This window comes from Chiloscyllium plagiosum, chromosome 23, assembly GCF_004010195.1.
Source record: "Chiloscyllium plagiosum isolate BGI_BamShark_2017 chromosome 23, ASM401019v2, whole genome shotgun sequence".
NCBI lineage: Eukaryota > Metazoa > Chordata > Chondrichthyes > Orectolobiformes > Hemiscylliidae > Chiloscyllium > Chiloscyllium plagiosum.
Window position 1 is genome coordinate 25,001,106 of NC_057732.1, and position 24,638 is coordinate 25,025,743.

At 39.0% G+C, this 24,638-nt stretch overlaps 1 protein-coding gene across 5 annotated transcripts in view; it reads right to left on the reverse strand.

The window, feature by feature from the left end:
- The window catches only part of alg12 (ALG12 alpha-1,6-mannosyltransferase), a 63,294-nt gene that overhangs the window by 21,431 nt on the left and 17,225 nt on the right, over positions 1-24,638 (reverse strand). Inside the window, exons 1-2 of one of the 5 annotated variants that reach the window (XM_043713718.1) lie at positions 21,041-21,099; positions 2,810-4,191 (exon numbers count right to left, since the gene is read on the reverse strand). In XM_043713718.1, coding sequence (XP_043569653.1) covers positions 2,810-4,176 — 1,367 coding nt within the window. In that variant the 5' untranslated portion in view covers positions 4,177-4,191; positions 21,041-21,099. Of the gene's footprint in view, positions 1-2,809; positions 4,192-8,424; positions 9,829-15,959; positions 16,392-21,040; positions 21,117-24,638 lie in introns of those variants that run through there. The other 4 variants (XM_043713716.1, XM_043713719.1, XM_043713721.1 and 1 more) reach the window with 4 other exon arrangements.

A 24,638-nucleotide genomic window follows, 5' to 3' on the forward strand; every position in this document is an offset into this window, starting at 1 on the left:
TTTGCCCCAACTCCCAACAGTTACACATTGTCTAAACAATTCCAGGACCTGTTTGGCTCTCAGTAATATGCCGCAAGAACAAACAGACTAAACTAAGAAAAAAAACCTTTGTTAGCAGAGATAACCAACAGCAATCAGGATAAACAATCTTGGTCTGAAAGCATATATGACATCTGCCTTCATAGAGAGTCTCTCAACTTAATTTTCATTATATTATTAATGTAAAGTTATCAAACCATACCTTATGCACATTAAATACAACACATTTACAGAAAGTGCGCTGTGGAAGTATATTTGAAATGTAACTAAGGTACATTCAAAAAACATAAATAAGTTACAATATAGGTTTAAACAGAAATAGAAAGGAACTGGAGATTCTGCTAATGGACTATTTTGGTAAAGTTAGAGGGGAATTAGGACTTGGGAGATTATGCTGTAGCCATACAGGACATTGGTTAGGCCACTTTTGGAATACTATAGGTAATTCTAGTTTCCTGCTATAAGATGTCATGAAACTTGAAAAGATTCACAAGCATGTTAACAGGGTTGGAGGGTTTGAGCTATAGGGAAGGTTGAGTAGGCTAGGGCTATTTTCCCTGGACCGCTGGAAGCTGAGGGGTGACCTAATGGAGGTTTATAAAATGAGGGCATGGATAGGGTAAACAGACAAGGTCTTTTCCCTAGGTTGGGGGGAGTCCAAAACCAGAGGGCAGAGGTTTAAGAGGGGGGGAGATTTAACTGGACATATGGGGCAACTTTTTCATGCAAAAGGTGATGCTTCTATGGAATGAGCTGCTAGAGGAAGTGGATGAAGCTGGTACGATTACAACAACTAAAAGACATAGACTTATGAATAGAAAGGATTCAGATGAACATGGGGCAAATGGGACTAGATTTATTTAGGATATCTGGTTGGCATGGACGAGTTGGACAGAACGGTCTTTCCATGCTGTATATCTCTAGGATTTTATGACATTCAAACCTATTGCCCTAAATAGATGAGAGAATTTCTCTGGGGTGGAGGGAGGGTAGGTGTAGTTCCATTCTTATGCTATCGTTACGGCAAAACATAGCACAAAATAGTAATGATGTCATCAAGCGGATTTTTGTACCCTCCCTAAAAAGTACTACACCATGTCTGCATTCTAATTCTCAAAATTCTACGTATGCAGCAACTTACATTTTACACAACACTTAAAATGTAGACAGGTCTTCCAAGAGCTTCAGGTGTGCATGTAAAATTAAAAAGGGTGCAAAGATGATAATAAAAATGTGACCAAAACCTAACAAGATGAATTTTAGTACAGAACATGAAACCAACCGACAGACTGGGAAGTGGGAGTGACAGATTAGGAGGGACTTCTAAATTGTTAGATCTAAGCAGTTGAAGACACGTTGAGACAATGAGAGAAATATTGCACTGGAGGTGGCAACGAGTAGAGGTTTGTGAAAGGTATCTTCTTTAGTCTCATGCTCACTTGTTTAGCTATGCCTTTATGGCATCCAATTTTTAATAATTTGTAATATTAGAAGTGAAAAGTGAAATCTTGCTTGCTATTTTCATTGTGCACTTCATGTCAATCCAGCCAACTCCTTTTCTCAACAAAAAAAATTACAGCAGTGACTTTGCTGCACAGCAAAAAAACATGAGTATGCGCTTCATTTACATTCCAGGAAGAATAAGTGGAGTTTGATTTTGACCAAAACTACTTCATCCATCGTCACAATTTGACTGATCTGCATGGACATTTGTTGCACCAAAGCTTTAGTTACAAAATTCTTAATGAATTCAATCTATTAGAAGCATCATCCTCTACAACTCTAACCTTCTCCATCATACAAGCTTCTTTCAACTTTGCATTCCTCCCAACTTTGATCTCTTCAACATTTCTAGTTCTGTATCACATTCTGGCAGACATGCTATCAACCACATTGACTGCAAGATCTGAAATGCTGTCCCCCATTCCTTCGGACCCATTTCTTTGATGAAGCTTTTGGTCACCTGTTCCTCAATTTAGTATTTTTCCTCAATTTAGTATCAAATTTTGTCTGCCTACATTCCTGTTAAGCACTTTGGGGCATTTTAATATAGTTGCTGTGCATGTTGAACTAAATATAATTGGAAATTTATCTTAAAGGAGAAAGCTTCAGTAGTATAATTAACCAAATGTTAAGTTTAGCTTAGGTTTACTTGGATATTTTCAAAAATGTTAATTTCTTGAAAGCACAAAGTTTCATAAGCAAAGTTTGTTTAGTAAAGATATCACAAAACTATCAACAAGGATGGCAACACTTCAAACTGGTTCAAGAGAATGCTTCTCCAGAGGCAAACAGCCCATATCGATTGCTGTCGGATGGTATATAATATTTCAAAGGAAAGTTGCCTTTTATTTACACTTATATCATGCTTATGTTGAGGTGAGTTCACTTTCAGCTGCCAATTGGAAGATGTAGAGAAAGTCAAAGCTATTGGTATTGCGGTTGAGGACAGCAAAATTATAAGAGAGGAACTTAATTATTTTCCAGAAATGATTACTGAACTGCCAAGTGTATTGGATGAAGTAATTTATTTTGAAATAATATTTAGCATTAGTTAATCAGCTGACCAAAGAAGGTTGAATGTGATTTCAGGTTCCCAACTTTGTCTTGACAGGGGATAACAGAGAAAAAAAAAGACATGGAAACAATTATTAAAGGAGGCATTGAACTTTGCTTTTTACTTTTCATTAGGTTAGATTTAATAGTCTGCAAGTTTCATCATACAGCAACAAAATGAAAAAAAAGTATCAAGTTTAAGAAAGCCACTCACCTATCAGGTTGAATGCATGGGACTGATACAACGGGCACAGCAGTACATTTTTCAACTAACAGTTTTCTAGATTTCTTTGTCTTCTGTCTTGCCTTACATTTTGTCTTAGTTGTCTTGTTAGGTGAACCTTTTCTACATATGCCGTTTTTCACTTCAGTTGGTTCGTAAATGTTTAACGGCCTTCTCACACACCCAGGAGGAGTGTGCACAGTACAGAAAGCAGTCTTTTTCACATTGAATGTTGTTGTTCCATTGGATGCAGTTTCTTTAACAGGTTCCATTTTCATGTACAGACCTGCCTGTTGAGCACAAGTTACATGGAATGCTGTATAGCAATTTGCCTTATGGCACTGGATGCAAGCACCTAGCCCTTTCTGTTTGCAGAGGTAGCATGTCAATTTCCACCTAGCTGCTGGAATGTTCTTAACACCATCAATAGGTTCTATGAATACAGTGTTAGCAAATCCAACTTCAGGAACCCACAGCGCACATACAACATGTCCCCACTGACCATCATCTGTCTTCTTGAAAGCACCCCCCTTATTTGGGCACAAGATACAATCAACAGATCGAGAGGGGGACTGCAAACAACGACGGCACAACCACTGTCCCTCAGGTATATAAGGAACTCCATAGCATTCCTGATGCACTGCTAAGTTACACATGTCACAAAATAATATTACATTACTGTTTTGACATTCTCCATCCATGCAAATACAACAAACAGCATCTTCATCAATTAATGACTGAGGATCACCTTGATTAGAGTTTTCAAAGTAAGATTCCTTCTCCAGTTTATCCATTAGGAACTCAAATACATTCTGTGAAACTGCACTCAAACCATCACTTTTGCGCCTTTCATTAATCATTTCCAACCACGCATAATCTTCCTCATCCATGTCATACTCAACTTCATTATTGAGCTCCTCTGGGGATTTTTCAATGAGCCTGTAATAAGATGAAGGCCGACGAGGAGCTGAAGGTGGTTCATAATCTACTATTCTAAATCTAGGTTCCGGCAATGCGTTCACCTGTGTGGGAGGTCCATGTTTACTCTGAATAGTGGCTTCCTTCTTTTTCACTTTATTAGATTTATACCTTTTAGTTTTTATGAAAACAGGTGGACGTTCACTATTTTCCTTGTTGCTATTACATTCAACAATTTCTTGGGCAGTTAAGTCATCTTCAGAAATTATCTCCAAAGGATCATAAATACTGATTCTATGCAGCCGACCATCAATTTCCATTTCAACCATTCGCTGTGCTTGGGCATACGTCAGCATTTCACGACTGGGTGAATGTTTCAGGCTACAAGGTGAAGCTGGACGCCTTGCTGACCCACGGTGGCACCTTCCCTTCCTTCTCATCGTTAACAATGGAGTCTGGTGAAGAAAAATGATTGAAGAGTTACAAACAGCTATGGTCATGTTTGAATTTACAAAATATTATAAAAAATAACCAGAAGTCAGAATGGGATAATTCCAAGAACACCTTTCCATACTGCCCCCATTTCAATTTTTCTCTCAACCCCCAATCTCATGGTATAATAAGCCTGTAATTAGGTTAATTACAACTGTTCCCTATAGTTAAGAACTCCAAATTGATGGATGGTCCTTTATTCCCAAATTTCTTTCAAAAATTGTTTCATAATCTTAAAAACTTTGATTGCCAAAATGCCTCCTTCTAATCTTTCCTGCACCTATGAATATAGTATCATATTTACTTGTCACAATCGTTTTCCACTCTGGTATAATCCTAATTGAGTTTGCAACATATACACACTATGGTTTTAATGCCATAGGAAGAAGTACCCAAATTTACAGTAACTTTAACTAGACTAACCAATGGTTTGCTAGTTTGTCATGCACAGGAATTCCAACAGTGCAAGTTCAATTCTTGTGCAGAATTGACTGGCTCTTTTTAAACGCCCCCCCTTGAGAAAACATAGACCTATGGCCTGGTGAGACTATGGGACTTTACCTATAAATGCCTAAATAATGGATTTAGCTACCTGTAAATTCTGAAGTCAAACAATTCATATATATTCAGTAAGCTTTTAAATTCCAAAGCAAATGATGCAACCATGCTTTTTAAAATTGTTATACTTATTTTAAAATTCAATTCCTGTAGAAATTTATACTATGGTGAAAATATTGTGATAAAGATATGCAGTATTTCCTCCCAAAACGTATAGCTGATCTACCCAACAAATGCAGAGTTTGAATGAATATGATTTTTGCATTTGTAACTGAAGATGGTAATTTATAACATAACTTCCTTGGTTCCTTGCCAATTTTGCCCACCTTTTATGAAAGAGTTAATTCATGCTAGAATCACAGGCAACAGTCCGTAATAACGTGGCTGGTTTTACCAACCAATATAATGCACTTCCCAGTATTGATCACTGGATGGTGTAGGAGAGTGAAAGCCCTCATTAACTCCCCATTCCTAGGCACAGGTATAGGCATACTATCTTACTAATTTACTGCCCAAACTGAGATGAAATAACTGATTCAAAGTCAGAATTGAAATTGGAAGTCTCTGATTAGTACACAACTTGGATGAACCCTGGCTATTTTTATCCAAATGACACTACACTAAATATACATTTGGGAACTACTGTATCAGAACTGATGTTTTGTTGTAATTTCAACAGATCACACAAACAGAACTGAAAGATGCAAGATGTGAAATTTATATTTTAATACATAATTTACAGTTTGTAATTTGAATTAGTAGCATGTGGGTTTTGGTCTGTGTATGAGGGAGTTTAATGATTAGCTTGACAGTATTTCTGGAACCATGATATTTTTAAAAAATTAAAGAGAGAGACTTCCTGTAGAGATCAGTTTAACAAGCAGACAGACTAATCATTAGCCTGTTTGCAATTTAGAAGGATGAGGACTTTTTTTGTTGCTTAGGGAAAATATCCTAAGTGTGGAAACCTTTTGTTTTTCAGTTTGTAAAGGTTCTGGTGGAAGTCCGATTTGTTAAACACTTTCTGTTGAAGGAGATAGTTTAGAACTGTTAACAAATAGATAAAATCATTATAAGGATTTTTAGCTGCAAGTTCCAGACCACAAGTGTTTGATTTGAAGTGAAGGAGGTCTAAGCTCTATTGACAAGAAAGAAGTTACCAAAACTCTCAAGGCTGAAAACTGAATGGAACAGTTAAGTTAAACTTTCAGATGTAACAGACAAGTGAACTCTCTGGTATTTGAATAATGTAGTGATAGCATTAAATAGATGAGATTGTATATTTACAAGTTTCAAAATCATTCAAATTGTACCATATGTAACTAGCTAAGAATACTATCTTTTCTATGGTGTAATAAACTTTTATTGTTAAAACCAAACTGCAAGCATTACATTCTTGTGTTTTAGTAAAAAGCCACTTTGCATAGGAGGGAATCCACCATTTTGCAATATGTTTATTTGTCATCTATATCAGCAGCATCTAGCTTACCCACTCTACCACCTTTCTCAATGCTTCCATGAGTGTGTTATAAAACTCGATTGATAGCCAAACATCAATCTCAACTTCACAAATGAGAAAACTGAAACCAATATGAATGTTTCCCCACTATAATCTTTGTGTACTTGTCACCAATTCAAACATCGACCTGTCATGTCTGAATTAAAGCCATTTCCAACTTCAAAAACTTAGTCAATATTCCAATCTCATTCCTACTCCTTCACAACAACTGCCTCTTTCCACCTCAAACATTATATTGATCTATTTTGCACCAGCTGAAACCATCATTTTGCTTCTCACACGATAAAAGTGAGAGTGAGATAGATTGCTAATATTCGAACTTTAAATAGGCTGACGTTGTAGCGAGGGGGTCAACCAGCAGAACACTGGAATGATCAGGTTGACAGATTCAGCAAAACAAAAATGCATTGATGATTGTTCAAACTAATAACGAAATCTTGTGGAAGGTTTAATTTGGAGCAGTCTTCTATATTATTGCATTGAAAAAAAAGCTCTGAAGAACATTTCCAGTGAACTATCCAATCAGACAAAATACTTCAAGATAAATATTACGAGACACACTGATTGTTTCATTTGGCCTCATCTAGTTATTTTTAAAAGCAAAATATGCAAGCACTTCTGTTTTGGGGAATAAAATCCATTCAATATATTAGTTAACTGCAGATTCTTTTAAATACAGTTGCTGGAATGATGTGACTTTGAAGGTTTTGTTTGCAGATGTCTTCTCTTACCAGAAGACTTTTACCAAACTGAGCTTGGATTTGGAAAAACAAATGAAACAGATGGAATGAACACCTTTGGTAGTAATGGAAACTTGGAATAAAATTATTAAAATGCTACATCGAAAATGTATAAAGGCATCACACACCACATTGCTTTGAGTTTATGTTCATGCTATTACCTAATATACCTAACAAGAAGGGATTTGCAAAGGACATGTCATAAGTGTGTGTCAAATTATGGCTCCTGAGTGATCACTGACATGTGAATCTTAAATCCTAAAACAATGGAGCCAAACAAAGGAACATGACAGCATTGTCATTACATTTTCTGCAATCAACAATGAACATCAGAATGAGGAATAAAACTTGCATTCATCCAATAGACTCAATAAATCTTTTTTTTTTTTAAAAACGCCCTTTCTACATCAAATGTAGATCATCTTCCAAGAAATCGCACTAAGTCAACCTGATGAAATCTACCGCACTGATGCAAATAAAAACTTCGCTTAAACAGCTTTCAAGGGAACTAGAATGCCAACATCATGAAGGATTTCATATTAGAAATGTCACCTACAAAAGCGAAATTGTGATCCTCCGCAATCGGAGAAAGATTTATTTTTACAAGTTCAAAGTGGCAGTTTACTTGGGGAGATTCTTGGAAAGGACCGAATGTTCCGAGTACAGGAATGCAAATGGGGGGTGGGGTGGGCGGTGAAATGGTGAAATGAGCGTATCTGAAGTACAGAAGAAAGCGAAACTCCGCTAACAATAATAGGGTCGGCCATTGAATGTTGGTGAGCGACAGAAGTTTTGCCAGACAAGTGCAAGGAGGGAGACGGGTTGAGTGTTGAGACAGTACAACTTTAATGTTGAAGGAAGGTGGGAAGCACTGAAAAAGGCCAGAAGGTTGTAACTCACTGAAGAATTTTTGGGGCTTTTTTTTGCACAAACCCGGAAGTGGCTCCGGTCCGGCCGGGGGGGTGACGTCAGCGCGTCGGCCCCCGGGCCTGTTTGAATGGAGCGGCGGCAGCGCCCGGCGCCGGTGGGAGGCAGATAACCCTCCAACCCCCACAAATACCCCCTCCCCCCGAACATACCAAGACCTCCCACGGCTCCTCCCACTTACAAGTACGCGCCATCATTCATCTATCCCGCCTGACCGCCCGCCTTCTGCGGCACCGACTTTAAACCCCGGAACGCGGAGGGGGGAGGAGAGCTCCAACAAACTCAGATCTCATCCATATCCCCACACACACACACAGGGAAAAAAATAAAATGGCGCCCGACAAAACAAGCAGCAAGGAAGGTACTCGCTGCTTGTCCGCGCCCCCTCCTCCTCTATTCCCACTCAGGTTAACAAGTCTCTATCCACCGGCGTTTTAAAAGGCAAAACTTACCGCCTATTGCCTCTGCGGGGACTTTGTTTTTTTTAAAAAAAACACAATTATCACTTCGCCCTCCCCACCACCTCCGCTTCTCTCCCGTTTGGGGGGGGTGGGGGGCTGTGTTGTGCGTATGTGTGTTTGTCAGCGGGCTGGACTGACGCGCCCTCTCCGTGCAGGCTCCGCTTTCCTCGAGGCCGTACATCAAACGGACGGACCGACCGCGCTCTCGAGACGCTGCCCCCGGGCGAATGAAAACACGGCGCCCTCGAGGCCCGCGCGCAGCCGCCGCCTCCTGCCGCTGATCGCGTTCCACCGCCAACTGTCACGGAACGTGCGAACATTCGACAGTTCCCGTCCCCTCCCCCCCAACGATGATTTTTTTCTCTCTCTCTTCCTCCTCCTCCTCCTCCCCTCCCACCCAGACTCTAATCGCCCTCGCTTCTGTGCTTGAAGAAGCTCCTTTCCGCTTCTTCAACAACAATGCACCGTTTTGCTTACGCAAGGACGTTAGAGTCGCGGTGGGAGAGTGGAGGCGGGGCTCGACGTCACGCGCCCACCGGCCGGCTTGCCTGCCGTTCAGCCGGTCTGATTTGCCCGCCGGCGTCTCCGCCAATCAGCGAGCGAAGGGAAGTCCTCCCGCCCCACCCACCCAGCGCGCGCGGTAAACCTTGTGTTTCAGAGGGGAAACCCCGTGGCTCGCTGTTACTCCGAAGGAGAGGCGGAGGGAAGAAGCGTTCGTTTGAAAACAGGAGAAAGGCAAGAGAGAATCCCCACTTTCCGAAAGCATCTTCCATCTGAAATCGTGGCTCGTCTTTGAAGATAGGACGTAACGTGCGTGACTCAAGTTCAAACACGAGGCTCTGTGAAAGATCAGCGTGTTGGTTAGCTCTGATTTATGATGCAGTGTGGGTTCCAAGTCCTTAAGACATTTTTTCCCCTAATCACCCTGTTCAGAGATATTGCAATACACCTCTGCAGCAGGTGGAACTGAAAACCTTCTGGTTCAATGGTAGGTATAATGCCAGTACACCACAAGAGCCTGCCTGGAAGGATTCTCCTTGTCAACCCCTTTTGCCCTAGCCTGCTGTGTTTGGGTGACTCCAGTCGTCCCTCCCTAATACAATAGCAACACTATGGGTCTGCTTGGACCATGGTGAGGTTACTCACTTTTATGAAATGTATCTGTATTTTTATGGCGACATTGGAACCCACTGACTTTAGATTCCTATGGAAGAAGCAGCGCCATCAGTTTGGATGTTTTTGGGAACATGGCTTAGCATGTAGATCAAGAAGCTTAGAACAGGATGAAACTGCTCATCTTCTGGTTTTCAAAAACATATAGACTGAGGTGAAATGTATTGCTGACGTGAGGGAACAAATAACCAATCAACAGCAAAATCCTTCCCATCCCAGTAATTCTTCACATGATAAAAATAAAGTGCTTTGGAAACTCAGCAGGTCTGATAGGATCTGTAAAGACAGAAACAGTTAATGCTCGAGTATGAATCTTCAGAACAAGCTATTTGGTTTGGGATAACTGCATAAGGTCAATTGGGTAAATAGACTAGAAGGTACAATGGTAAATTGACATACAAAAACATCTAAAAAATACACAGTTAAAAATCACACAACACCAGGTTATAGTCCAACAGGCTTATTTGGAAGCACTAGCTTTCAGAGTGCTGCTCCAACCACCTGATGAAGGAGCAGTACTCCAAAAGCTAGTGCTTCCAAATAAACCTGTTGGACACTAACCTAGTGTTGTGTAATTTTTAACTTTGTACACCCAGTCCAACACCGGCATCTCCAAATCAAAAATACACTCCACTTAAAACCAGAACTCAGCAAGTAGGGCCCATCTGTTGCTCCTACAGGATAAAGTGAAGAGATTTCGAATGTTGCAAAGAACAGCTAGTTTTCCAGCAATTTCTGTTTTTGTGTGTGAGCAAATCTGAGGATTGGGTGTGTTTTGGAAATGAGCAAAGGGTCACCAAAGAGTCGATATGTGGAAAATAGAGTAAACTAGCTGGAAATATAAAGCATATTGTCAAATCTTTTATGAATCTATAACATGATGTGAAGAAGCTGGTGTTGGACAAAGGCAGAAGTCACATGACATCAGGTTATAGTTCAACAGGTTTATTTAAAATCACAAACTTTCAGTGCGCTGCTCCTTCGTCAGGTGAAATCCTGAAGTGACACTTTAAGTGACGAAGGAGGATTGCTCCGAAAGCTTGGTGATTTTAAATAAATCGTTGGACTGTAACCTGGTGTCAAGTGAAATCTATAGCAAGGATGAGAGTGACTGAAGTAATCATTGCCTCAAAGATATACAGACCCTTCAGTCCAACCTGTCCATGCCAACTAGACACCTAAATAAATCTTGTCCTATTTGCCAGCATTTGATCCATATCCCTCTAAATTTTTCCTATTCGTATATCCAACCAGATGCCTTTTAAATGTTGTAGTTGTACCAGCCTCCTCCATTTTCTCTGGCAGGTTATTCCATACACACACCACCCTCTGGGTGACTCTTTCGGTCCCTTTTCAATCTTTCCCCTGTCACCTTAAACCTATGTTCTCTAGTTTTGGACTCCCTTACAATGGGGAAAAGATCTTGACTATTCATCCTATCGATGCCCCTCTTGATTTTATAAACTTTTATAAAGGTCACCTCTCTGCCTCTGATGCTCCAGGGAAAATAGCCTCAGCCTATTCTGCCTCCTTATAGCTCAAACCCTCCAACTCTGGCAACATGCTTGTAAATTATTTCTTAACAACATCTTTCCTATAGCAGCAAGACCAGAATTGAATGCAGTATTCCAAAAATGGCCTAACCAGTCTCCTGCGCAGCTGCAACAGGGCATTCTAATCCCTGTACTCATTGATCAATAAAGGCAAGCGTACCAAACATCATCTTCTCTACCCTGACTACCTCCAACTCCACTTTCAAGGAACTATGAACCTGCCTCCAAGGTCTTTTTGTTTGGCAACACTCCCCTGGAGTGTATAAATCCTGCCCTGATTAGCCCTATCAAAATTTATTCTTATATTTATCTGGATTAAACTCCATCTGCCACTCCTCAGCCCATCTGATCAAAGTGCCAGTGTACTCTGAGGTAACCTTTGCTGTCCACTACACCATCAATTTTGGTGTCATCTCCTTAGAACATTTTAATATTGTTGAGATACATTATTGAAGCTTTTCTCTGTTGTTTAAATTGATGAATGCACAAAAAAGCAAATTACAAAAATTTATACAGCAGGAGAAAAAGGGTGCCAATTGGCTGTTGAGTCATTTTGATTGGTGAGGTGAGGTATTCCTGGGTACTTCAAAAACTCTAAGTGTATTTTGTTTACAGAGAACAGATGGCTGTATGTCAATCCTAGAAAGTTTTAAGTAAGATATGTTATGAGTGCAACTGATCATTTTAAATTAGCTTTAACATTAGCCACTGTGGCACTTGGGATATTTTAGCAAGTGCATCGAATTATAGAATCCCAAATATATTTGTTTTGGCTTTTGCATGTGCCAGCTAGTTGAATACAGTTTGTTCTTTAGCTGATACAAGTGAAGGAAAATGCCTGACACTGAAGTTCAGTCACAGAATTGCTCTATCATGTGGTTTGGATTGACAACAGCATCTTGTTAGTAGAAAATGTCACTTGCATTTAAGGAGTTGGTTTAGCCCGTTCTCTACTTGTTATGCGTGGCCAAGGCTAGATCATAAATGAGAAAGAGTAGTACTTTGATTGCTGGTGTCTCTCTAGTAACACCATGGGTGTCCCAACAACCTGAACTGTAGCAATTTGAAAAGGCAAGGTACCACCTTCTGCATGGCGTCTTTAGAAGAGTATTAACATGTTCTACATATACAGTACTTGAACAAATAAAAAGAAATGCTGTATTCTTCCCTGGAAGAAAATGTTAATTCTTTGTTAATTTTGTACAAGTCATTCTGCTATAGTGTGACAGTTGTGTTCCTCTGCAACCTCAGGCTATAGAAAATTGTTATACCCGTTCACTAAAAAGTTCACATTGTCCAAACACTGTCCACAATTCATCAATCGTGTTATAGACAATTCACGGTGACGAAACACATGTTATAGCAGAATGAACCGAATTCCAAAAAAAGCATTATTCCTTTAATCTGTGCTTCAATTTTACTTCTCACTAATAAAAATGTAACATAATAATGTTCATAATCTACCAAATAAAACACAACCTTTCTCAACCCTCTTCGTTCCTTCCTGGAAATAAGCTGTTGTAACATTTTAAGTTAACCATAGATTAAAACTTTCAAGTCACTTACATTTCACTTAATCGACCCATGATTTGACCTTTCATCAGCAACAATATCTGTCCAGTTGATTTGCTTACTCATTCGCCCTCACCTTTGTCTCAAACAAAAATGTTGCATTTTGGCCCCATTTCATTCCCTAAAATCGAAGTACATCAGAATCAAGAGTATCTGGCACATAGCTACGCAATACCAGCTCTTATTGGCATTACATTAATGGTATCAGGCCTCAGTCTGCTTTATAACAATCACTCACTGCTCCGGAACTCTCCAGTGCCAAGCTTAACCATTCTTCCTTCATCTTGAAGAGCGAAAATGATCAGTGAATTCTAGATCAAGAAGTTTGAGACTGTCTATTCAGTTGGTTCTCCTACTTCCTCTTCCACAAAATCAAATCTTTCTTCTATCCCAATCTTCCTCACCCTAAAGTCTCTCCCTCTAATTTCTTTCTGAAATCCTTCAGTCCTGTTTATCACTTGTCTTTGAATATGGTGGCATGCCACTTTCTTTAACTACTGCAGCCTATATTGTGCAGGTCCATCCATTGCTGCTAGGAAGGGAGTTCAAGGATTTTGATCTTGCAACAGTAAAGTGATTCATGCTTTAGCTTTGTCTTTTGCACTGAATTACTGGTTCCCACAATCACCTGACGATTCATTAGTTGACTGATGCCATATCCTTCGTGAACTTCAGGTCATCCAAATTTATGAATGTACTTACCCTTATTAGCCTGCATTGTCTTCCAACACCCCCAAAGATATAGAATTCTTATCCACTTATTTGTATCTCATCATGTCTTTCTCCCTCCCTAACCTTTCCCTCCTCAACTCTGACCACTTAGGTACTCACCCCACCATTATTGGACCTGCCTGAAGCTTCTTAGAATTCACACTCAGTATCTGCTTCCTCAACTATCAAACTGTCTAATCTCAAACATTTTTCACTAAGCATTTGATAACTTATTCAAATATTTGTTTTGTATTAGCATAGTTGATGATATTGTGATCACTTATGAAGAACTGAATGATCTTACCTCCCTGCTCTGCTCAATCATAGGTAAGGGTGTTAAAGCAGCTTTAGAGGAAGTTACAGAACTAATGAGTTATGGAATTCATCAATTAGGATTGATGAGTTAACTGCTACAATCGAACAAATAAGTCAACTTTAATAATCTTGTTACACTAGATACAATCCAAATGTAAATATCAAAAGGAAATTCAATTGAAAGCCCATTTAAAATAAATAGCATTATAATCAATTCCACAAAATATATTTATGAATGCAAAAATATGAATTTTCATGGATGCAATGTCAAATGCACAGTGGATTATAACCTGTTCTCTCCAGGAGACTTAGTTTTCTTGAAAATAGACCAAATCTGATTCACAACAATAAAAAAAAATCAGTAGAAAAACCTTTTAAAAATTGGACCCTCAATACTATTTTCCATGATTTTGAGATATTATAGTGAATCGGCAGTGACTGATTTCCATTTCAGTGGCTCAGAGACAAAAATGATTACACATGTAGATTGTCAAAGTAACATGCTTTCTGTTCCTGTGAAAGAAATCATACTGTCTCAGATTTAGACAAATAATAAGTACTAAACCTTTATAATACTAAGAATATTGTAAAGTTAACTGCAGTAGATAATAGCATGGACATGAATAGAGCCATAAATTAATGGTCGTCGAGATCAGAATTATGAAATGTACATTCTAATAAGCCAAGTTGTCTTTATAGAAAAAAAATTATATTTATTCATGCATGTCTTTGGTGCATTTGATGGTGGCTTTAGAGTTGCATATGTTCCCATGTATCAAGTTACTAAGGATAACAATATTTTGATTTAGAATTCACCCAGGACCGAAATAAGGCTTTTTCAAACTCCAATCTTTCAAAATTTAAAGACAGAAGACGACAATGGATAAGGAATATCTAACCTCAAATAGGAATAAGCTGTCAGAGATTGAGACCAGATTTTGCAATCTAAATCTATGCTCCACTATCTTCTAATTTCAGTCCAAGATTTAACAACCTTTAAGAACAGATGAAATAATCAAGTTGGTCCAATTTATTTAGTTCTAAAGGACTCAAACTACTTTAAAAATTCCTATTACTTCACATAGCTAAACTGAACATTTTTATTGTGTTAAGTGATCCAACACCTTTCACTTGATTGTAAATAAATCATACTATTATATGCAGAACTATTTAGTCATAGCATCATAGAAATGTACATCACGGAAGCAGACCCTTTGATCCAACTTGTCTAAGCCAACCAGATAGGAGAAAGTGAGGTCTGCAGATGCTGGAGATCAAAGTTGAAACTTTATTGCTGGAACAGCACAGCAGGTCAGGCAGCATCCAGGGAACAGGAGATTCGACGTTTCGGGCACAGGAAGGGCCCGAATCTCCTGTTCCCTGGATGCTGCCTGACCTGTGTGCTGTTCCAGCAATAAAGTTTCAACTAAGCCAACCAGATACCCTAAATTAATCTAGTCGCATTTGCCAGCACTTGGCCCATATCCTTCTAAACCCTTCCTATTCATGTACCGATCCAGATGCCTTTTAAATGTTGTAATTGTACCAGCTTCTCCCACTTCCTCTGGCAGCTCATTCCATTAAGTACCATCCTTTGCAATGAAGAAGTTGACCTTTAGGTCCCTTTTAAATCTCTCCGCTCTCAGCCTAATCCTATGCCCTCTAATTCTGGACTCCCTGAACCCAGGGAAAAGATCTTGTCCATTTACTCTATCCATGCCCCTAATGACTTTATTAAACCTCTATAAAGGTCACCCCTCTGCCTCTGACAATCTAGGGAAAAGAGTCCAAGCCTATTCAGCCTCTCCCTAGCTCAAATTCTGGTAATATCCTTGTAAATCTTTTATAAACCTTTTCAAGCTTCACAACATTGTTCCTATCGGAGGCAGACCAGAAATGCATACAGTATTCCAAAAGTAGCCTAACCACAGCCAATGAATAACTATCATGAAGTTATGCTGTGTAGTAAATGCTGACATTTAGAAAGACAAATTAAAATTCCATTCCTTTACCTATCAGCTTCTAATTTCTACCCATTCAATAGATGGAAAAATATGGACTGGTAAACATAGAAGCAGGTTTCTTATCACATTGTTTAAATGTAAAACTAAGGAAGATATGAGGCGGATCTTAAAATAAAGAGGGGAAACTGGACACTAGAAATTAAGTAAAAACAGAAGTATATGAACAAATTAGATGACATCATGTTTTCTAACTTGACAAAAGTTAAACAGCAAACTCTTGTCAATTTTGTTTTATTTCATAAGCATCCACTCAGCACAGCAAATTCAAAGCACTCAAAGCAGACAGATTCTTGAATAAATGAAAACCAGCAGCACATTGTCTGTAAGTCTTGATAAAGAATGTTAGAAAAGCTGGGTACTTTTCATCCTTTTCTCATACTCTCGTGACGTGTATATTTTTTCTAATATAACTAATTTTGTCTCAGTTTTAATATAAAGTAGAGGTAGTTGAGATAAGTTAAATCCAATCCCACTAAAACCAGAAATATTAAACATTATCCTGTGAGTGTTTCTGTACTGTGATATATATATTGGGTTCATTTCCATTAGGTAATGAGTATGTGCAAAACTTCCAACATTTCCTGGCTTAAGATCTTCCCTCTTATCATACCTGTGTATCAAAAGGGGGGAAAAATGAAAGTGATGAATCTTTTCATACTAAAACACATTTAAGCCACATTTCTTGAATTTCCTTAATGCTGAAAAACACAAATTTACAATTTTTCAGTTGTGGACAACTTTATAAAAGTGGCTGTCACAGAACTCTTACATAATCTCAAATATAACAGATTCTGTTAATCAGAGGTACTTTGATATGTAAATATCATACCGTTTACAACTTACATTCTGAATCACAAAACTCTAGTGCATGTGGTAAATAGGCAGTTATGGATCATCCAGATGTACAGTCACTCAATTTTCCCTTTCTATTATCTTCAAAATTGGATGGAATGAACATCAGGTGGCCATTCCACAACGAACATTTTATTGGAAACGGATACAAGTGGATAAATCCCCAGGACCTGATCAGGTGTACCCTAATAGATTAGATTAGATTCCTTACAGTGTGGAAACAGGTCCTTCGCCCCAACCAGTCCACACCAGCCCTCCGAAGAGTATCCCACCCAGAACCATTTCCCTCCTAACACTAACACTAGTGGGCAATTTAGCATGGTCAATTTACCTGATCTACACATCTTTGGATTGTGGGAGGAAACCAGAGCACCCGGAGGAAACCCACGCAGACACGGGGAGAATGTGCAAACTCCACACAGTCACCCGAGGCTGGAATCGAACCTGGGACCCTGGTGCTGTGAGGCAGAATTGCTAACCACTGACCCACCGTGCCGCCCTACGTGGAAAACTTGGGAAACGATTGCGGGCCCCTTGCTGAGATATTTGTATCAACAATAGTCACAGGGGAGGTGCTGGAAAACTGGAGGTTGGCTAATGTGGTGCCACTATTTAAGAAAGTTGGTAAGGAAAAGCCAGGGAACTAAAGTCCGGTGAGTCTGATATTGGTGGTGGACAAGTTGTTGCAGGGAATCCTGAGAGATAGGATTTACACATTTTGGAAAGGCAAGGACTGATTGGAGATAATCAGCATTGCTTTGTGCATGGGAAATCATGCCTCACAAACTTGATTGAGCTTTTTGAAGAGGGCAGAGTGGTGGACATGATTTATATGGCTTCAGTAAGGTGTTTGACAAGGTTCCCCATGACAGACTGGTTAGCAAGATTAGATCTCATGGAATACAATGAGAACTAGCCATTTGGATACAAAACTGGCTCGAAGGTAGAAGACAGAGGGTGATGGTGGAGGGTTGCTTTTCAGACTAGAGACCTGTGACCAATGGTATGCCACAAACATCAGTGTTGGGTTCACTATTTTTCGTCGTTTACATAAATAATTTGGATGTGAACATAGCAGGCATAGTTAGTAAGTTTGCAGTTGACACCAAAATTGGAAGTGTGGTGGACAGCAAAGAAGGCTACTTCAGAGTACAATGGGATTTTGATCAGATGGGCTAATGGGCTGAGGAATGGAGTTGGAGTTTAATTTTGATGTTAAAAATCACACAACACCAGGGTATAGTCCAACAGATTTAATTGGAAGCATTACTCCTTCATCAGGTGGTTGTGGAGTATAAGGTTAGAAGATACAGAATTTATAGCAAAAGTTTACAGTGTGATGTAACTGGAATTATATATTGAAAAAGACCTCGATTGTTTGTTAAGTCTCTCATCTGTTAGAATGACCATGTTGGTTTCAGTTCTTTCATATGGAAATCACAAAACGTTTTTAAAAGTTACATTCTCAAGTGAACTTTAACAATTGGTGTCATGTTGGCCCAGACAATGTACTGAAGGTGTGAGCTTCCCTGTGTGAGACTGTCTGGGCCACAATGGTCAGACTGATTCTAATCTTAAATATGGATTTACAGAATCTTACATAGATTCATTTCGATAAATGCCAGGTGCTGCATTTAGGAAAAGCGAATCGCAGCAGGACTTACACACTTAGTGGTAAGGTCCTAGGGAATGTTGCTGAAGTGCAGGTTCGTAATTCTTTGAAAATAGATAGATAGAAAAGTGAAGGTGGCGTTTCGTATGCTTTCCCTTATTGATCATAGCATTGAGTATAGGAGTTGGGAGATCATGTAGTGGCTGTACAGGACATTGGTTTGGCCACTTTTGGGATATTGCGTGCAATTCTGGTCTCCTTCCTATCAGAAAGATGTTGTGAAACTTGAAAGGGTTCAGAAAAGATTTACAAGGATGTTACCAGGGTTGGAGGGTTTGAGGTAAAGGGAGAGGCTGAATAGGCTAGGGCTGTTTTTCCCTGGAGTATCGAAGGCTGAGGGGTGACCTTATAAAGGTTTATAAAATCATGAGGGGAAAGGATAGGATAAATGGACAAAGTATTTTCCCTGGGGTGGGGGAGTCCAGAACTAGGGGGCATAGGTTGAGGGTGAGATGGGAAAGATATAAAAGAGACCTAAGGGGCAAAGTTTTCATGCAGAGGGTGGTAAAAGGCATCTTGATGGGTATATGAAAAGTAAGGGTTTACAGGGATATGAGCAAATAGGACTAGATTAGGTTAGGATACCTGGTTGGCATTGATGAGTTGGACCAAAGGGTCATTTTCTGTGCTGTACATCTCCATGACTTCCAAAAGGTGAAAAGTAGCTCATAGAATGTTCAAGCAGAAATGGAGCCTACTTTACCTCCTTCACTTATGCCAGATCACAGTCCCATTATTCACATATTTCCTTTCAAAATTAATCTATTATCCTTAAAAAGTTTTGAATTCTGCTTCTACTACGTTATTAAAAAGGAAGAATTATTTAACCTTTTCCTTTATTCTGGGTGAAAGAAATGCAATTTCCCACTTCATGCAATTACTTAGCTCTGATTTTAAGGATGTCAGTTTGTTTTTATTCATCCTGCAGGTGAAAATTATTCTTTTGTACCCTTTCTTCTATTTCCTCAAATTTAGAATCTCGGGGAGATATAATCTAGGAATAGGAAATAATAAAAACCAAGTTTTCTTACATCCTCTCTTCATAATTTAATTCTTTCATATCTAGTATCATTCTGGTAATTTGGTGCTGTACTACTGTTCAGACAGTAACTCTTGTCTGAAAAGTGGTACCTAATAATATTCTGACCAAGTTTAGAGTAATAGTGATGTACAGCATAGACACAAACCCTTTGGTCCAACTTGTCCATGCCAACCAAATATCCTATTCTAATCTAGTCCCATTTGCCAGCACTTGGCCCATATCACTCTGAGCCCTTCCTATTCATACACTCATCCAGATAACTTCTAAATGCTATAACTGGACCAGCTTTCACCACTTCACCACTTCCTCTGGAAGCTCATTCCAGACACGCATCACCCTCTGTGTGAAAACCCTATGTCCTCTAGTTCTGGACTATTTACATGCAATATTTCAAAAAAGTGGCCAAACCATTGTCCTGTACAGCCATGAAATTACCTCCCAATTCCTATACTCAATATTCTGACCAATAAAGGAAAACATTACAAATGCTGCCTTCATTATCATATCTACCTGCGACTCTACTTTCAAGAAACAATGAACCTGCACTCCAAGGTCTCTTTGTTCAGCAACATTCCCCAGGACCTTACCATTAAGTGTGTAAGTCCTGCTCTGATTTGCTTTTCCAAAATGCAGCACCTCGCATTTATGAAAATGTAAACTCCATCTGCCACTCCTCAGCCTATTGGCCCATCTGATCAAGGTCCCATTGTACTCTGAGGTAACCTGCTTCGCTGTCCAATTTTGGTGTCATCTGCAAACTTACTAACTATACCTCCTAAGTTCACATCCAAATCTTTTATATACATGAAGAAAAGTAGTGGACCCAGCACCGATACTTATGGCACTACACTGGTCACAGGCCTCCAGTCTGAAAAGCAACCATCCACACCACCCTCTGTCTTCTACCTTCAAGCCAGCTTTCTGTCCAAATGGCTAGATTTCCATGCATTCCATGAGATCGAACCTTGCTAACGAGTCTTGTTGAATACCTTACTGAAGTCCAAAAAAGTCTACAAATTTTTTGTTGGGTACGTCCAGACAAGGGGAGATATCCTTGCAACTCTAGCTTGACCAGAGTGGTATAGGAATGTAACTTCTTTATACAGTTGTGGAAATCTATAACTATGTCCTAAAAAGCTGTGGCAACATTAATGAAAATCTCAAAAGAGACTGATTTTTTTAATATCATAGGAATTAAAGATTATGGAATCCATATGAAAGTAAGATTTAAATCAGCTGTGATTGAACTAAATTGTGAAACAGGTTTGAGGGTCTGAAACTCCCACTTTTATTCCTATATAAGCTCTCTGATTAAAGCATTTCCAGCAGAACACAAAAAATTACATAAACTGATGCCAGCTGCCATGCACAATTTGAAACTTAAATTTTCTATTGAAAAGTATTGTTTTATTTGCAGTACTCAAATGTTTACTGATTATGGTATAGGAATTAGTGTTACATATTTTTCCAATCATTGATAATTGTTAATAATACTTCATTAAAGATAAAGAAAACTGACAAAACAGAATTCAGAAAGAAATGGAATGAAATGCAGAGGAACCAAACAACTAAAGAATGGAGGGGACAATAAATGTAACTTGAATGAGATTCTTCGAAGCAAGAAAAAGTCTCTTTTCAGTAGAATTTACAGTTAATATGAAAAACATTGAATATTCATTAGGGACTAACTTACCACCAATTTGGATTAAGTTCAAGGAATCGGGTAACACCAGTTTGTGCAGAAGCAACATCGATGTGCACTGAAACATCTAGAAGAAACAATGTAGTTGACAGTGAAACTAAGAAAATCGTCTAACATATTCATCTGAAAGTTATTTCATAACTCTTATTAAGCATTGTGAAGCTTGATGACTTTTCTTTGGAAACTTGGATTCTAATCCTGACAGAATCAGGTATGCTTTGATTTGTGTTCCTATATCATGTGTGTTGGGCTTAGTTTCATTTTTGAGTTCTGTGTGGTGGTGGAGTGGCTGCAGTTAAATTATGGAATAATATTTGAAAAATGGATACCGGTGTCTGTCCAGGCATCTGTAGTTTTAGAGACCATGAATATAACTGCATGTAAAATTCATAACTAAAGTTGTCAGCATGGTTTGAATGAACTTTGAATTATGAAACTTCAACTATTCAAAAAGTAAAGTTAATAATTACACCATCATAGATCATGAAATGGTAGCTGCAATTGGTATTGATCAAATAAGACTTCTTACATACATTCAACTGAAGATATTTCCTTGGAGCCTTGCAAATTTTCAATCTGCAATTCATACAGTTGATACTTTACTGAGATTATAAATTACTTACCATAACAAGCACCTGATATATTTCTTACTCTCTCACCCAAAGAAAAGAAGGAAAATTACATCTAACTACTCTGGATTCTGGCCAGCCTCAGAATGATGGTGTCATAAGACAACAACAAATCAATTGTCAGTAAACTCCCCATGAAACCTTTGGAATCCAAAGGAAATTAGCTTGAATATTAGCTCATGTATGCATGCAAACAAAAGAGTAGCAACCACTAATGCTAAACAATAAATAAGAAAACATAAATAAAATATAAGGTTTTAACTAAATAAACAAAAACATCTGCTAAATATCATATACAAAATTAAACTAAAGCTAAAATTAATTTCTGCAACTGAATGTAATGACAAATCCCCAGTGATATAATGGCCAATTCCAGAAAATTATTGCTTTTAAATTCTTTAGATTCTACTCAGTGTTTCACTCTCGTGAGCAAAATTAGAATCTGATCAGCCATTACAATAAACATTGAGGTGTTTTCTAGCAGATACGCAAATTTGTGCAACTCCATTCAGTGATTCAGCTTTCCAATAAAAGCAAATTATTAGTTTTATTATATCTGCATCGTATTTGTATCTTGATTGATTTAATTGAGGATATGGTACATGTTGTTGCTCATCCTCCAGCACAAATCAAATGATTTTACAGATTACAGATTTTACAGATTACATTACAGTGTGGAAACAGGCCCTTCGGCCCAACAAGTCCACACCAACCGCCGAAGCGCAACCCACCCATACCCCTACATTTTTACCCCTATACCTAACACTACGGGCAATTTAGCATGACCAATTCACCTAACCTGCACATCTTTTAGACTGTGGGAGGAAACCGGAGCACCCGGAGGAAACCCACGCAGACACGGGGAGAATGTGCAAACTCCACACAGTCAGTCGCCTGAGGCGGGAACTGAACCCAGGTCTCTGGCGCTGTGAGGCAGCAGTGCTAACCACTGTGCCACCGTGCCGCCCTGTGCCATACGATATGGAGTATGCACGTACAAGTCACCTAGAACTTTGCTGACTCTGCCATGCTCTAATTCTTGTCAGTAGCAAGCATGGAAATAGACCCGAAAAAGTAGGAGCAGAAATTAGGTCATTCGGCCCATTATGTCTGCTCTGCCATTCAGTCATGGCTAACAGGTTTATCAACCCCATTCTCCCCAATTTTCCCCATAACCCTTGATCCCCTTATACTCAAGATCTTATCTATCTCAGTCCTAAATGTACCCAATGATATGACCTCCATAGCCTACTGTGGCAATGAATTCCATAGATTTACCACTCTCTGGCTGAAGAAGTTTCTCCTTATCTCTATTCTAAAAGGTCTTTCCTTTACTCTAAGGCCCTTGGGTCCTAGTATCTTCTACCAATGGAAACATTTACTCTGTTCAGGCCATTCAATATTCTGCATGTTTCAATTAGAACCCCCCCCCCCCCATCCTTCTAAACACCATTGAGTATAATCCCAGAACCCTCAAACATTCCTCACATGTAAAGCTTTTCATTCCTGGAACCATTCTCACAAACTTCCTCTGAACATGTTCCAGGGCCAGTACAGCCTTCCTGAGATATGGGGCCCAAAACTGTGCACAAGTCTCCAAATGTGGTCTGACCAGACCCTTTTAGAGCCATAGAAGTACATCCCTGCTTTTATATTTGAGTTCTCTCAAAGTAAGTGCCACCATTGCATCTGCCTTGCTAACTACTGACTCTATCTGCAAGTTTACCTTGAGAGAATCCTGGACTAGAACTCCCAAGTCTCTTTGCATTTCAGACTTCCGAATTTTTCTCCCTATTTAGAAAATAGTCCATGCCTCTATTCTTCCGACCAAAATGCATGACCTCACACTTTCCCATGTTGTACTCCATCTGTCAGTTCTTTGCCCACTCTCCTAAACTGTCCAAATCCATCTGCAGAGTCTCCACCTCCTGAATGCTACATGTTCATCTACCTATCTTTGTATCATCTGCAAACTTAGCCAGAGATACTTTTTGAAGAGGTAATTACAGACTTTTGTTACAGCAATTTGACTGGCAAGGAGTTCAAAAGTTCTGTGCTAGCTAATTTTTACTGTTGTGCCATAAAATTAGCCCGATTACTGTCACATGTAATATTGTTGCAAAATTAACTTGATGTAACTAAAATAAAAGCATTTCAATAAAAATGCAATTTGTTGTCCATTCTTCATTTACCTCCTCATTCTCCCTCCCTTTCCTATTTTTATTTTAAAAGAAGCACTTAATTTTAGTTTTAATTCATATACTATTGTAACATTTCCACCAAATTCTTTCTTTCTTTCACAATGCTTAAATATTCCTAAGTTTGTAGTTCTGAGTCAAGGTTGCATAATGTTTTGAAGGCAAGACCTGAATTGTACAATTTCACCTTTGGCAGATTGAATCATGTAGCATTCAAAGTTCAGGTGTATGACCAAATAAATGTGACAGGCATGTAAAGAACATAATCTACATTTGTGGGAATTAAAACTGTAATATTAACCTTACCACAGTCAAACTTGCATCCATAAGACCATAAGACATAGAAGTGGAAGTAAGGCCATTCGGCCCATCGAGTCCACTCCGCCATTCAATCATGGCTGATGGGCATTTCAACTCCACTTACCCGCATTCTCCCTGTAACCCTTAATTCTTGTGACATCAAGAATTTATCAATCTCTGCCTTGAAGACATTTAGCGTCCCAGCCTCCACTGCACTCTGCGGCAATGAATTCCACAGGCCCACCACTCTCTGGCTGAAGAAATGTCTCCGCATTTCTGTTCTGAATTTACCCCCTCTAATTCTAAGGCTGTGTCCACGGGTTCTAGTCTCCTCGCCTAACGGAAACAATTTCCTAGCGTCCACCCTCTCCAAGCCATGTATTATCTTGTAAGATTCTATTAGATCTCCCCTTAATCTTCTAAACTCCAATGAATACAATCCCAGGATCCTCACCCGTTCCT